We start from the raw sequence: 14645 nt of genomic DNA on the forward strand, positions 1-14645 counted from the left end.
CTCCTTTGCTGTAGCACAGTAAAGGTAATAATATAGTACATATTACTTACACAAATGTAAAAAGAATAATTTACTTTTCCTGGACAGGAAGATGTTATGGTAGGATGTGACAGCACAAAAGTGATATATAAGAAGTGTCATATAAGAAGACAATCCCACCAGGTAGAGAAGAGGAAAGGAGTGTTGGGCATTGGTTGCTTTGCCTGTACAGTATTTCATCTTCCTTCTTTTGGTAACAATATTCTGCTTTTGCTTTGGAGAATCACTCCTCTTTCATTTCCTGTTCTCTTAGAGTGATTATAAATTAAGTCAAGTGAAGAGGAACTAAAAAGCCTCTTGATGAAAGTGAAAGTGGAGAGTGAAAAAGTTGGCTTAAAGCTCAACATTCAGAAAACGAAAATCATGGCATCCGGTCCCATCACTTCATGGGAAATAGATGGGGAAACAGTGGAAACAGTGTCAGACTTTATTTTTCTGGGCTCCAAAAATCACTGCAGATGGTGACTGCAGCCATGAAATTAAAAGACGCTTACTCCTTGGAAGGAAAGTTATGACCAATCTAGATAGCATATTCAAAAGCAGAGACATTACTTTGCCAACAAAGGTTCGTCTAGTCAAGGCTATGGTTTTTCCTGTGGCCATGTATGGATGTGAGAGTTGGACTGTGAAGAAGGCTGAGCGCCGAAGAATTGATGCTTTTGAACTGTGGTGTTGGAGAAGACTCTTGAGAGTCCCTTACACTGTAAGGAAATCCAACCAGTCCATTCTGAAGGAGATCAGCCCTGGGATTTCTTTGGAAGGAATGATGCTAAAGCTGAAACTCCAGTACTTTGGCCACCTCATGCAAAGAGTTGACTCATTGGAAAAGACTCTGATGCTTCGAGGGATTGGAGGCAAGAGGAGAAGGGGACGACAGAGGATGAGATGGCTGGATGGCATCACTGACTCGATGGACGTGAGTCTCAGTGAACTCCGGGAGTTGGTGATGGACAGGGAGGCCTGGCGTGCTGTGATTCATGGGGTCGCAAAGAGTCGGACATGACTGAGCGACTGATCTGACCTGATTTGATCTGATTCCCTATCCACTTTCTAACTCTAAATAGAACCATATATTAATACATATGTTAAGAAGCAGGAAGTAAAGGGCATGTGTGCGTGCATGCATAGTCGTGTCCAACTGTTTGTGACCCCATGGACCCCATGGCCTGCCAGGTTTCTCTCTCCATGGGGTTATTCTAGCAAGAATACCAGAGTGGGTTGCCTTTTCCACCTTCAGGGGATTTTCCTGACCTAGGGATTGAACCCACATCTCCTGCGGCTCCTGTATTGGCAGGCAGATTACCACTGAGCCACCTGAGAAGCCCCAAGTAAAGGGCACAAAACAGTTTAAGTGTTTTCCAATCCATCTTCATTCTCATAATGATACTCTGATATAGACTAGAATTCAGGGATTGCAAACTGGCAGCCAGAACGCCAACTTGGCCTAGAAATGTGTTTTTCTTGACTCGTGTAATGTTTTCCTAGTGCGTTTATATGTCTTTACACAGGGTTTACAATCTTCTGATTACCACATACTTCAATACTAGTAATCTAGTGTTAGTCGCTCAGTCATGTCTGACTTTTTAAAACCCACGGACCGCAAGTCCATGGAATTCTCCAGGCAAGAATACTAGAGTGGGAAGCCATTCCCTTCTCTAAGGGATCGGCAGATTCTTAATCTTCTGAGCCACCACGGACCTTCTGCCTTATACCAGCCCTAAGGTCGCAGGTGGACATGAAAGGAGGCCAGACTGCTTATATTGTACTATGTCGGAAGCTTTACTTACATTTTTAATGTAATTGCCACAACAAGCTTATGAGGTACAAATGGAAAATGAGACAGGCTTTGAAATCAGACCTACCTATAGAATCATCTTGAGTCTTTCTACCATACCTAAAACTCAATTCAACAATACCGTCACTAACTTAATATCCATTCAGTCCTTTAATATCCATTCACTCTTTAAAATTGACTTATTGAACATCCTCAAGATGCATTTTTGAAGGTATAATGTTATGTAAAAGCAGACATGGTTCCTCTTCTCTCGAAGCTTACATTGTAGTATGTGTTTTAGTCACTCGGTTGTGTCCAAGTCTTTGTGACCCCACGGTCTGTAGCCTACCAGGCTCCTCTGTCCATAGGATTTTCCAGGCAAGAATACTGGAGTGGGCTGCCATTTTCTTCTACACAGGATCTTCCTGACCCAGGGATCGAACCTGGGTCTCCCACAATGCAGGCAGATTCTTTACCATCTGAGCCATCAGGTAAGTAGTGTAGGATATAAATATTACCAATTACATATGTTACTATAAAGTTGCACCTGTGGTGAGTCCTTCCAAAGTGAGCTCCATGGACACCTATAATAGAGGGAGTTGGTATAATTTACAGAGATCATGGAAGACTTCTCTGAGGGTTAGATATATGAGAAGAGATCTGAAGCATGTGCAATAGTACTATGAAGGGGAAGGAAGCACATTGGAGGCAGAGAGAACAACATGTACACAGACCTTGTGGAAAAGTACGTGCATGCCACATTGCTTCAGTCACGTCCAACTTTTTGGGACCCTGTGGACTATAGCCTGCCAGGCGCCTCTGTTCACGGGATTCTCCAGGCATGAATACTGGAGTGGGTTGCCATGCCCTCCTCCAGCTTTTCCCGACCAGGGATTGGACCTGTGTTGCCTGCATTCGCAGTAGGATTCTTTACCCAGTGAACCACTAGGGAAGCCTTTGGTGTCTTATGTTATTGTTGGTCAGTCGCCCAGTCATGTCCAACTCTTTACAACTTCATGGACTTAGCTCACCAGACTCCTCTGTCTATGGAATTCTCCAGGCAAGAATCCTGGAGTGGGTTGCCATTCCCTTCTCCAAGGGATCTTCCCGACCCAAGGATTAAAGTTAGGTCTCCTGTACAGCACACAGATTCTTTACAGGCTGAGCCACCAGGGAATCCTATTTCCTCTATAAATGATATTATTTTTCTTTTTATATATATTGAAGCTCTATTATTTGATATATATACACTGAATATTTTATCATCTTGATGAAATTAACTCCATTTCTGTCAGCTTCACTCTATTTTTCTTCAGCCTGGACTCTACTCCATGAGCCTGAACTTTATAAGTTACATCCTTGCCCTCTGCTTTTAAGTTGGGTTTGGCCACCAATGATGAGGGACACTTCTTGGCTATTACATTGGGGAGGGAAAGAGATTTCAGTGTAGGTGTACCATGGCAATATTGTGGGTTTGGTTCTAGACCACCACAATAAAATGAGTCACACAAACTGGTTTCCCAGTGCATATAAAATTTGTGTTTACACTATACTGTAGTCTATCAAATGTGTGATAGCATAATGTCTTTAAACAATAAGGTCTATAATTTAATTAAAAGATACTTTATTACTAAAAAAGTGCTAACCATCATTTGGGCCTTCAGCAAGTCATAATCTTTTTGTTGATGGAGAGTCTTGCCTCAGTATTGATGGCTGCTGACTGATCAGGGCAGTGGTTTCTGAAGGTTGGGGTAGCTGTGCAATTTCTTAAAATAAGACAAAAATGAAGTTTGGCATGCTGATGACTCATGAATGATTTCTCTGTAGCACAGAATGATGTTTGATAGCATTTTACCCACAGTAGAATGCCTTTCAAAACTGAAGTCGATCCTCTCAAACCCTGTCGATGCTTTTTCAGCTAGGTTTATGTACTAGTCTAAATCCTATGTTGTCACTGCAACAATTGATTAAATTTGCTGTCTTACATGGGGCTGGTTTGTGGCACCCCAAAGGAATCATAATAGTATCATCAACGCTCACAGATCACCATAATAAATCTACTAATTAAAAAGTTTTAAATATTGTGACAGTTACCAAAATGTGACACAAGACATGAAGTGAGCAAATGCTATTGGAAAAATGGTACTAATGGACTTGTTAAATGTAGGGTTTCCACAAACCTTCACTTTGTAAAAACACAGTTATCTAGGAGGCACAAAAAAACAAACCACAACAAAAATGAGGTCTGCCTGTACCTAATCCTTTAGCTCCTTCCTGTTGGGTTCAGGTTGACATTGGCTATACTCCTTCATTAAGGTAGCAAAAGTGCCTATCATGTGGGTGGCATCTCCAACAGCAGTTAAGTCTCCCTGGGACCTGGCAATCTCTTTTCCCTTACCTCTTAAGTCTAAAAGTAATCATGTCTCTGATCAGTTCTGGGAGCTTCACCATCACTTTTTGTTTCCTGGTAATACCACCCACCTCTTTGTAAAGTGCCCCTTCATTAAGCACCTTATGTCTCTTGAGCATGCCATCAGTTATTTGCTGGGGGTTCATACTGATACACCACCTATGAAAGTAGTAGCTTAAATTATTTCAGAAAATTTATTAATTCTTTACACTCCACTCGTTTAACCAAATTGACTACTCAACAACAGACACTTGAAAAAGGAAAAAGGGGTCTATTTCGCTATTACACCCAGGACAAACTATATTTGGATGAAAGAGCAGTGGAGAATACTCAAATTACAGCAGGACATTTAAATGAGAAATTCCCATGTTTTGTTGACACTGAAGACGGCTGAACGGTGTTATCTCTGATTTAGACTGAAAAGTCTTTACAAAAGTGTCCAAGGTTAAGTGTCTTAAACCTGTCCAGATAATGTTGTTAAGGGGGGGGGGGGGGGGAGGCGCACAACAGTTTTTATACCGAAATCAAGTTCCATGTGACCTACTCAGTGTTTCCACCCACTGGAGTAACCTCATTTTTGCACTGCCTTGTCCACATCCATGAACAAAGGCATCTACGACCTCGACAAAACAGCTGCTGGGACTAGCCCAGCAACTAGAGGCTCAGGCACGGCCCTCAGACACCCGCTTGCGATTGGCTCCAGTGGAGCTCTTTTCTTAAGTTCGGCCAGACTACAAAGCCCGCGGTCCCTAAATCTCGTTCACCTCAGCCCGTTTCCTTCTTAAGTGAGATTCCGCCTTCCGGCCCAAAGTACCAATTAAAACTACCAAAGGGAGGGAAAAAAAAAAAATAAGAAGAAAGTAAAAATGCAAATAGCCTTACGGAGTCCTGGACTGGAAGATTATCGCGAGAACTTGAGGAGTGCCGACGGGTCCCTCAGAGATCTCGCGAGCGCACCTCCGGGGGCGGGCTTCTCCGTGGCCCCGCCCTCATTGAACGCAGGCGTCTTGGCGGGAATTTCGTCGGTTTGTGATCTAGGCCCCCACGGACTCGCTGGCTCTGGCCGGGACCGCCGGGGCGGATCTCGGGGATTCAGAGTGAGTAGGTACGACGTGCACCAAACCAAGGGCGCCGGGGTGTGCAGGACACCGGATCCCCTCGCCCTGTAGTCGGCCCACACAGATCGCTGCCTTGTGCGGACCTGGCGGGACTTGCCCAGGCCGGGAGAGCGGCGATTTGCTCTGGGCCCTCTGGATCCACGCCTGGAGTCGGCCGGGGAGCTTGCAGTTCCGACACTGCGGGGAGACTGGCTCAGTGCGGTGTAGTAACTTAGCGGAGGTCGCAGGTCTAGTCGAGCTCTGGGCTTGAGGCTGAATCTGTCCTGCCAACATTTTTTTTTTGTTCTCCCCCACTTCACCCTGTACTGGGCTGCAGGGTCTGACGTAGAGGGGATTTTTAAGTTCCTGCCACAGCCAGTCCGGGGCACAGTCTAAATTCTGACAGCCTTGATCTAGGGGAGTCGGTGGGCAGTGGCGGGTTGGGGTGGGGGGTATATATTTATTGAGGATTTATTTCGCTTCTCGTTTTTTTCCTGTGTGCTGGGGTGGGGGGCGTTTGGGGAACTTTTTTGAGGTCACCCCAAATTTCTCGGCCCTCCCCACCTCCAGGAATCACATCATAACTTCTTTGGAGCCCTTACTGATAGTCATTAATGAACTCCAAAAATTTCAGGAAATGGTAAACAATGGATAACTGTCCCCCTGCGTCCACGTTTCTGACCGACAGCTTGGAACTGGAACTGGAGACAGAATGGTGCAATCCCCCTTGCTTTTCTTGTGATTTTGACAACAGAGGAGGAGGAAAACATTTTTCTGGAGAGTCCTACCTTTCCAGTGGAGCTCTTAAGCGGTAGGTTAAAAAAAATCGGAAACTGTTTTTCCCTATTTAGAGTTCAGGAGTCTGTTTAGGTATGTTATTTAATTAAGACTTCAGTCAATTAAACTTTAATGTTCATCCGGCACTGTTTTTGTAAATCGGCTCGAATTACCATACGGATGCAAGCTAATAGTTCTGTTGGTTTCTTGTTAGAGCATGCACACACCTGAAAGATTTTTGGAAGGATAATTTCCTTGCTACCTGCTGTTCTCTCACCTCACCGCTGCCTCAGCTTTGGAGTAGGGAGCCGGACACTAGTTTTACCTTTTACTTAAAGTGAATTATAAACTATCTGGGCTTTTTGAAGTGGCACATTTTTTTTGTTGCTCCAGAGTCTTCTAATTCTGTATATTTACACGTACAGAAGTCTTATAGGGCTTTGTTTTAAGCTTTTTTTTTTTTTTTAACTTTCGAGTAAGTGCTCTAGATTGTGTAAATTCACAGAAATATTATCCTTCCAGTCTCTTGTCTTGAACAGTTGTATATTCATATTTAAGTAAAACTCCTGTTATTGAAATATTTTGGAAATACCTGCTGAGGCAGTTTTATTCAGAACAGAAACCATTTTTGTTGATTTTTACAATTGTACCTTCTTTCAGACCTTAAAAGATGTTATTCGACTTGATTATGCCCTTCTTTAGACATGGCTCAGAGTAACTTTAACTGTTTTAAAAATTAAATGTCCCCTCAAAGGGTGAAACTCTACAACTGAAGACCACTGTTGAATGCAGGTGAAAGTATGTTCCCTATGCAAAGTATGTTCCACCTTTTTCCCTCAAGTTATAGTGCTCTTTAGTTACACTTTTCTTTTTAAAAAATCATAATATAGGGTTGAATTCTTAATATAGTTCATTTATAGTATTAGTGAGATACAAGGTACCAAGGCATTACCTGACGTTTAACATTATTGTTGACATGTCATGGGTAATACGGATTCATACAATGCCAGAAACTCCTGCTATAGTATGAGATATAGCATACATTTTGTGAAATTGAATCAGAATTTTTATTTCAGAGTAATTTTGAATCTTGATCCTTTACCAACGAATTTTGAAGAGGATACAGTGGAAATATTTGGCATTGAGTGGGTTACTGAAACAGCGTTAGTGAATTCATCTAGAGTTCTCTTTCATCTATTCAGGTATGTTTTGTATTTTTTAAAAAACTGCCATTGAGTGAATATGCTGTTCAGTTTTTTGGTTTTTTTTGCTATTCAGTTTTAAGTTACATTTCTGGGTGGTTTCTAATACTAACATTACAAAAACACCTATAGGATTTTGATTGCTGCTCACCTGGTTATCTTATCAGTAACAGTGCTTAAGCAGTAATGCTTGATGGAGTAATGGTTTTAATGAGTTTATTCTTTTAGTGGTTTTGCAGAATTTTTATTCTGTTGTATTTGACATTGGGCTTCTGCAGTGGCTCAGTAGTAAAGAATCTGCCTGCAATGTAGGAGACGCAGGAGACATGGGTTCAATCCTTGGGTCTGGAAGATCCCCTGGAGGAGGAAATGGCAACCCACTCCAGTATCCTTGCCTGGGAAATCTCACGGACAGAGGAGCCTGGTGGGCCACAGTACATAGGGTCACAAAGAGTTGGACATGACTGAACACACACACACATATTTGACATCATTTATTGAAAACAAATATTTAAGGCTTTGAAGTATACCATAACTTTGGACGAAAAATAAAATACTTTTGTTGCTTTTTGTTGTTTAGTCGCTCAGTCCTGTCTGACTGTTTGTAACCCTGTGGACTGCAGCACACCAGGCCTCCCTGTCCTTCTCTATGTCCTGTAGTTTGCTCAAACTCGTGTCTATTGAGTCGATGATCCTATTCAACCACTTCATCCTTTGTCACCCCCCTTCTCCTGTCCTCAGTCTTTCCTAGCATTAGGGCTGCTTAATAGACATGATTTTTCAGTAATCTTTAGAGAATGAACTCAGACTTTTCAGACTGTGTAACAGAAATATGATTAATTAATCTGGACAACATTAAAAAATGTTAATGAAAATTTTAAACATACTCAAATATAGAGAGAATAGTATAGAGAACCCTCACATACCTTCCCTCAGTTATGATAAACATCATGATTTATCACATTTCCTTCTGTCCCTTTCCCTCTACCTTTGGCTTAAATACTTTTAAAGCAGATTCCAGGTATCATGCCATTTCACCGTTAAATACTTTGGTATATATCTCTTAAAAATATGAACTTAAAAAAAAAATAAACATTACTCATTATCACAATTAATTAAATTGAAATGATTCATTATTACTTAAAACCCAGTCCATAATTCAGATTTGAGATTTGGAGTTACTTATCAAAGGCAAATATTGTCTCAAAATACATTAAGAATGTATACATGGTAATTCTAAAGTTTACCTGAAAGCACAAAAGATCCCAAATAGCCAAAACAATCCTGAGAAAGAAGAACAAAGCTGGAGTCATCACATGTTCTGATTTCAAACTATATTACCAAGGTATAGTAAACAAATATCATGTTATTGGCATAAAAACAGACATATAGATGAATGGAACAGAATTGAGATAACAGAAATAAATCTACACCTAAATAGAGACAGTTAATTACTGGCAAAGGAGCAAAGAACATACATTAAAGAAAGGGCAGTCTCTTCAATAAATGCTGTTGGGAAAATTAGACAATCACAGGTAAAAGACTGAAACCAGGCCACCATCTTATACACAAAAATTAACTCAAACTGGATTAAAAGCTTGAATATAAGACCTGAAAGAATAAAATATCTAGAAGAAAATAAAGGCAGTGATCTCACTGACATCAGTCTTAGCAATGTTTTTCTGGCTTTGACTCCAAAGGCAAGGGAAACAAGCAAAAAATAAATAAATGTGACTACATCAAGCTAAAAAACTACGCACAGCAAACAATCATCAAAGTGAAAAGGCAACCTACTGGAGGGGAGAAGGCATTTGCAAGTCATCAGTCAGACAGTTCAGTTGCTCAGTCATGTCCGACTCTTTGCGAGTCATATATTTGGTTAATATAAGGGGTTAGTATTCATTTAGCTCAACAACAACAAAAAAATCTGAAAAAAATGAGCAGAGAATCTGAATAGATATTTTTCTAAAGAATAGTTAGAGACAGCCAACAGGCACATGAAAGGATGTTCAACATGACTTAAGGAAATGATGTCACGTCACATCTGACTGTTATCAAAAAGAAAAGAAAGAACAAAATGAAGAAGATATGGAGAAAAGGGAACCCTTGTGCCCTGTTGGTGAGAATGTAAATCGCTGCAGCCACTATGGAAAACTGTATGGAGGTTTTAAAAAATTAAGATAGAACTACCCTATGACCTAGCTATTCCACTTCTGGCTATTTATCCAAAGGACATAGAAACACTAATTTGAAAAGATAGATTCATCTCCTGTGTTCATTATAGCATTATTTTTAGTAGTCAGGATATGAAGATATAGAAACAACCTATGCGTTGTTCGATGGATGAATGGATGAAGAAATTTTAACTGTATTTATGTATACACATATATATATACATTTTAAAAATTATATATACATACATGTATATACACAATGGAATATCATTCAGACTTAATAACGAATGGAATCCTGCCATTTGCAGCAACATGGATGGACCTCAAGGGTATTATACATAGTGAAATAAGTCAGAGAGTGACAAATACTGTATGACTTCACATGGAATCTAAATAAAGCAAATGAACAAACAATAAAACAAACTCAGATACAGAAAACCAGTTAGTGGTTACCAGAAGGGAAGGAGTTGAGGATGTCGGTGAAAAAGGTGAATCGAGTCAACTGTATGGTGATGGAGAGTGATTAGACTTGTGATGGTGATCATGTGGTAGTGTACATAGACGTGGAATTACAGTGCTGTATACTTGAAACTTACATAATTAAAAAAGAATGTATACCTGATACATTTAAATGAAAATAGAAAGGTTGAGTGATTTCTCCTCTCACCCTGATCCCATGGAACCTGTGCCATGTTACATGTTTTGTTGGGAAAACAGTCTGAGTGATTCTGTATTATCTTAAACATTAAAGAATGAGTTTAGTCTTATCCAGGTCATAGGTTATAAATATGGCTCTGTCTTTAGGGAGTTAAAAAACGCAACTAGGAAGAGAATGGCAAGAGAAGATTATTGTGAGAAATTAAGGTGGAACATCATAAATTAAAATTTTCCCTGATTAGTCTACGTTACATATTCTATTCCTTTTCAGAACTCCTATTGTGTAATTATATGACACAGTTTAACATTTCCTTATGTTACTGTTAACCTAGGATGTTTAATGTAACTATCTTAAACTTCTTAGAGATATAAACAGTATCTTCTTGATGTTGAAATCTATATTTAATTTTTGAGATAAATGTATCTCTTAGTTGTTTATGGGAGGACAGACATAGGCATGTTTTATCTTCTCTCAAAGTGTTTACTACCTGAAGGTGATGCTAATAAACATTCATGAAACATCAAACATTATTCAGGAATGAGAGGCATTGAAGCTGTGTAAAAGATTTGGAAACACTATCTATAACTAATTGTTACATACTTTAAACTGTTCAAAAACTAATTCTTACCCTACGTTTTTTAAATTAGGCAACAGCTATACAACTTGGAAACCTTATTACAGGCCAGCTGTGATTTTGGTAAGTTTTAAGTGTTTTTAAAGACAAAAAGAAATGGCTCTCTTTCCGTGACTTGTACATGGGTCTATCATGTGTCATTGGATATCATCATAACTTGAAGGAAGTGTTAGTTCAGAAGTTCAGGAGACAGTTATATTTAGTGTTCAGAAAAAGTATGACACTTAAATTTTGCTCCTGTATGAAATTTATGGTATTTTTCCAAATCTGCAAGTAAAATTGATTTAAGGCCAAACATCTCTGAAGTGAGTTAGTAACTTGCTTTGGGGGTGGGGAGTGTGGTGGAAATGTAAAGTGCCAGACCTCATGCCAGCTTCTTGTTTTCCTTTGGTGCTTCCCGTTTTTGTTTTTATTGTGGGGTAATTGGTATAGTTAAGGTAGTGAAGGGAGTTGAAGGGCAGTGTGTTTCAGTACAGGCTAGCTACCTCTCCTTTGAACAGTTTCAGTTCAGTATAGTCTTCAGAATCATGACTGTGTGGTCAGCCTGGGTTCCAGCCCTAGCAAATTGCAGGCCTCACAAAAGGTTCCCACCTCACTGAGTGTTCGTGAGGACTAAATGGCATAATGCATGTTAGGTGCTTAGCTTAGGATCTTTTGTTATGCCCAGCAACCACAGATCACGCAAAATACACCTTTGGTCAAAAAAGTTTTATTAGCTTAGGAGGCAAGGGAGAGAAACGCATCATGAGGAACAGTTGGGGCCTCTCAGCAAGTGGAATTAGGGAGGGGTTTGTGTAGGGTATGCGCTTGCGCAGACTAATTTTGGGTCGAGTTTAAGAGGCTTTATTCTGGATTTGATGCTGCTCAGAAGCTGGAGCAACTTGGTGACAGCGTATGGTAATTTTAAATTTTTTTTAGAAGGTGGAACAAAAAGGAGGAGGCAAGGGTAGGTTCTAGTTAGTGATGAAGCGATAGTCATCTTAGTTGGAAGAGGGGGATATTCTGTTCTTGGACCTTGTTTCCGTGTAGTTGTGTAGTGCCCTGTTTCTGTGTCAAACATAATTACTGAGGCAGTTTGTTGTTTTTTCTTGTTTCACCAAAATCATGGAGTGACTTTGTGTGATTATTTTTGATAATGTATGACTGTTTAATTTCATTAGGAAACTTCATGGCCTTAACTGTTGTCTGCTGCCAGGGCTGTTCTGTTTTCTCAGTTGGTCCTCAGTAAATACTGACTATTCTTGTTCTGTTGCTACCCAAGTCCCTCCTTCATGTGCAAGGTGCTGATGAATCAAAGAGGAAAATTATGCTACTGAAGAGTTTGCAGTTGAGTAAAACAGATAAACAAGCATAATTGGCATGGCAAATGGAAAAGTGTAATGATAAAGACATGTGCAAGTTGCTACAGGAACCGAGGGGTTTATCTGTTTATATGCTCATCACTGGATGATACCAGATCTGGGGCTTCAAGGATGAGGAGGACTTAGCCAGGCAAAAGCTTGTGGACAAGTGTTGGGGATAGGCTTAGTTCAGGTATGAGACAACTTTGTGACAAAGACATTTGACGTGTGTAAAAACATAAAAGCTGGGAGAAAAGGGAGTAAGTGGTGATTATGTCGTTGGACTATGTTAGGAATTAATTTTTGGAAGGGAGGCAATTATAGGTGTCTTTGTAAGCAGTGCCAAAAAGTGACAATTTTACTTTTAAACCCCTGGAGAGCCTCTACAAGACTGTAGGGGAAACAGCGAAAATACCTTTACTATATAGAATGACTTAATTAAATTGGGTTTGTGGAAGGCATTTATTATGCAGGATTATTCCTTGAAAAGCTGTTCTGGACCTAAAATCACTACAGTGGGCCATTTGTTGAAATGGTTACTTGTTACACTGACATTTTGGCTCCTTTAGTTGCTTAAAAAAAAAAAAAAAAAACAATGACAGATTTATTGGGCTGCTGCTGCTGCTGCTAAGTCGCTTCAGTCGTGTCTGACTCTGTGTGACCCCATAGACGGCAGCCCACCAGGCTCCCCCGTCCCTGGGATTCTCCAGGCAAGAACACTGGAGTGGGTTGCCATTTCCTTCTCCAATGCATGAAAGTGAAAAGTGAAAGTGAAGTCGCTCAGTCGTGTCCGATCCTCAGTGAACCCATGGACTGCAGCCTACCAGGCTCCTCCGTCCATGGGATTTTCCAGGCAGGAGTACTGGAGTGGGGTGCCATTGCCTTGTCCGGATTTATTGGGCAGGTTAGCAGTATTGAAGACTATCCCTACGTCAGCTTGGGCTTCCCAGGTGGTGCAGTGGTAAGGAATCCGCCAATTCAAGAGACACAGGTTCGATCCTTGGCTTGGGAAGATCCTTTGAAGTAGGAAATGGCAACCCGCTCCACTGTTCTTGCCTGGAAAATTCCATGGACAGATGAACCTGGTGGGCTACAGTCCATGAGATTGCAAAGAGTTGGACACGACTGAGCACACAGCACACACACATCGGCTTACCCCTCCCATGCAAGCTGTACCTGGGGTTTGTTAGTAAACTCCTGGAAACCCTTGCCCCTCAACCCTCTCCAGAAAGCCCTTAGGGTCAGTTACTGATGTGCACATGGTTCTTGTTCTCCCGTTGATTATACTCCAAGGATTGCTTTCCTGTTGAGGCAGAATAGTATACATAATATAATGTTATTTTTTATTTTATTTTATTTTTTTACTGCTGCTGCTGCTAAGTCACTGCAGTCGTGTCCGACTCTGCGACCCCATAGACTACCTGGTATTAAATATAGCTGTTAATGTTACTCCTTTTTTGGTACTGTATTTTTTTGTCTCTAGACATTTCATCTGGATTTTATATTTTCCATTTCTGTTCTCATATTTTTTTAATCTGTCTTTAACATATGGAATATATCTACAGCTGCTGTTTTTAACTTTAACTACAGATTCTTTCATCATTGTCATTTCCGGGTTTGTTTGTATTGACTTTTTCCTCATAGTTTTAGGATATATTCTTCTGCTTTTTTGAACATTTAGTAATTTTTTCTTGTGTGATGGACTTTGTAGCTTTTACATTGCTGCTTTCTGAATTTTCTTGTATTCCTAAAACTACTGTTGAATTTTGTTCTGGCTCATTGTTGAGTACTTGTAATCCATTGGATCTTTTTGAAGCTTGTAAATTTTGTTAGGACTTTTAAAAAGTAGCCTTTAGTCTAATGTTAATTCAGCTCTAGTAAGACTTCTGAGGCTTTTTTCTGATTTATTACTTTTTTTAAATTCTTGCTGGTGGGAACTTAAACTGTTCCTTGATCTTCATAAGCTTTGTAGGGAGTTGTTTTCTGGTATTTTTCTCTGGCCTGCAGATCAGTACTTAGTCAAAGACTCAAAAGGGACCCTCTGCACATCTCCAGGTTCTTTTTTGTGTAGCCATTTTTTTCTTCTTTGGTACTTTTGCCCTGCAAATTTAGATCCTTAAACTCAGATCTCGTGTTTTCTCAAATCAGTGATCTGGGCTCTGAATTCTTTGCCCCTGTGCTGCAGTCTGGAAACTGTCTCTAGTGGGAAGCTGGTATAGTCTTGGAACTCATCTCCTCTCTGGATTAGGAGTCTTGTGTTGCCTTTGTCCAATGCCTGAAAACTCTTGTTTTATGGATTTTTTTTTTTTTTTTAAGTTGAAGATGAGAGATGAGTAAGTATGATTTCCTTTACTCCATTTTGGCTAGATGCAGCAGTTCATAGCAGTTGTTTTTTTAATAAGAGTACCGCCTTTTTGGGCTGAGAATTGTGACACTGGGGAATTATTATGACTTTTGTAAGCAAAGTAAAATTAAGCTGTAGACGTGCATTGCACTTGTTGATAGGTAGATACGTGCACAGTATGTTTACACTTATATTC

The 14645-nt window shown here is 40.2% G+C and overlaps 1 protein-coding gene and 1 long non-coding RNA gene across 9 annotated transcripts in view; one reads left to right on the forward strand and one right to left on the reverse strand.

Annotated features, from left to right (window-relative positions):
- Positions 1 to 5155, reverse strand: part of LOC129619926 (uncharacterized) — a 40198-nt gene extending 35043 nt beyond the window's left edge. Inside the window, exon 1 of the long non-coding RNA XR_008698291.1 lies at positions 5106 to 5155. This is a non-coding gene — a long non-coding RNA (uncharacterized LOC129619926). The remainder of the gene's footprint in view (positions 1 to 5105) is intronic.
- Positions 5156 to 5180: 25 nt separating this feature from the next.
- Positions 5181 to 14645, forward strand: part of MMS22L (MMS22 like, DNA repair protein) — a 126076-nt gene continuing 116611 nt past the window's right edge. For 3 of the 8 annotated variants that reach the window (XM_055535431.1, XM_055535433.1, XM_055535432.1), the window contains exons 1-4: positions 5181 to 5328; positions 5955 to 6131; positions 7174 to 7299; positions 10779 to 10828. In XM_055535431.1, coding sequence (XP_055391406.1) covers positions 5968 to 6131; positions 7174 to 7299; positions 10779 to 10828 — 340 coding nt within the window. In that variant the 5' untranslated portion in view covers positions 5181 to 5328; positions 5955 to 5967. Of the gene's footprint in view, positions 5329 to 5545; positions 5569 to 5954; positions 6132 to 7173; positions 7300 to 10778; positions 10829 to 11526; positions 11663 to 14645 lie in introns of those variants that run through there. The other 5 variants (XM_055535425.1, XM_055535426.1, XM_055535430.1 and 2 more) reach the window with 5 other exon arrangements.

This window comes from Bubalus kerabau, chromosome 9 (assembly GCF_029407905.1).
Source record: "Bubalus kerabau isolate K-KA32 ecotype Philippines breed swamp buffalo chromosome 9, PCC_UOA_SB_1v2, whole genome shotgun sequence".
NCBI lineage: Eukaryota > Metazoa > Chordata > Mammalia > Artiodactyla > Bovidae > Bubalus > Bubalus kerabau.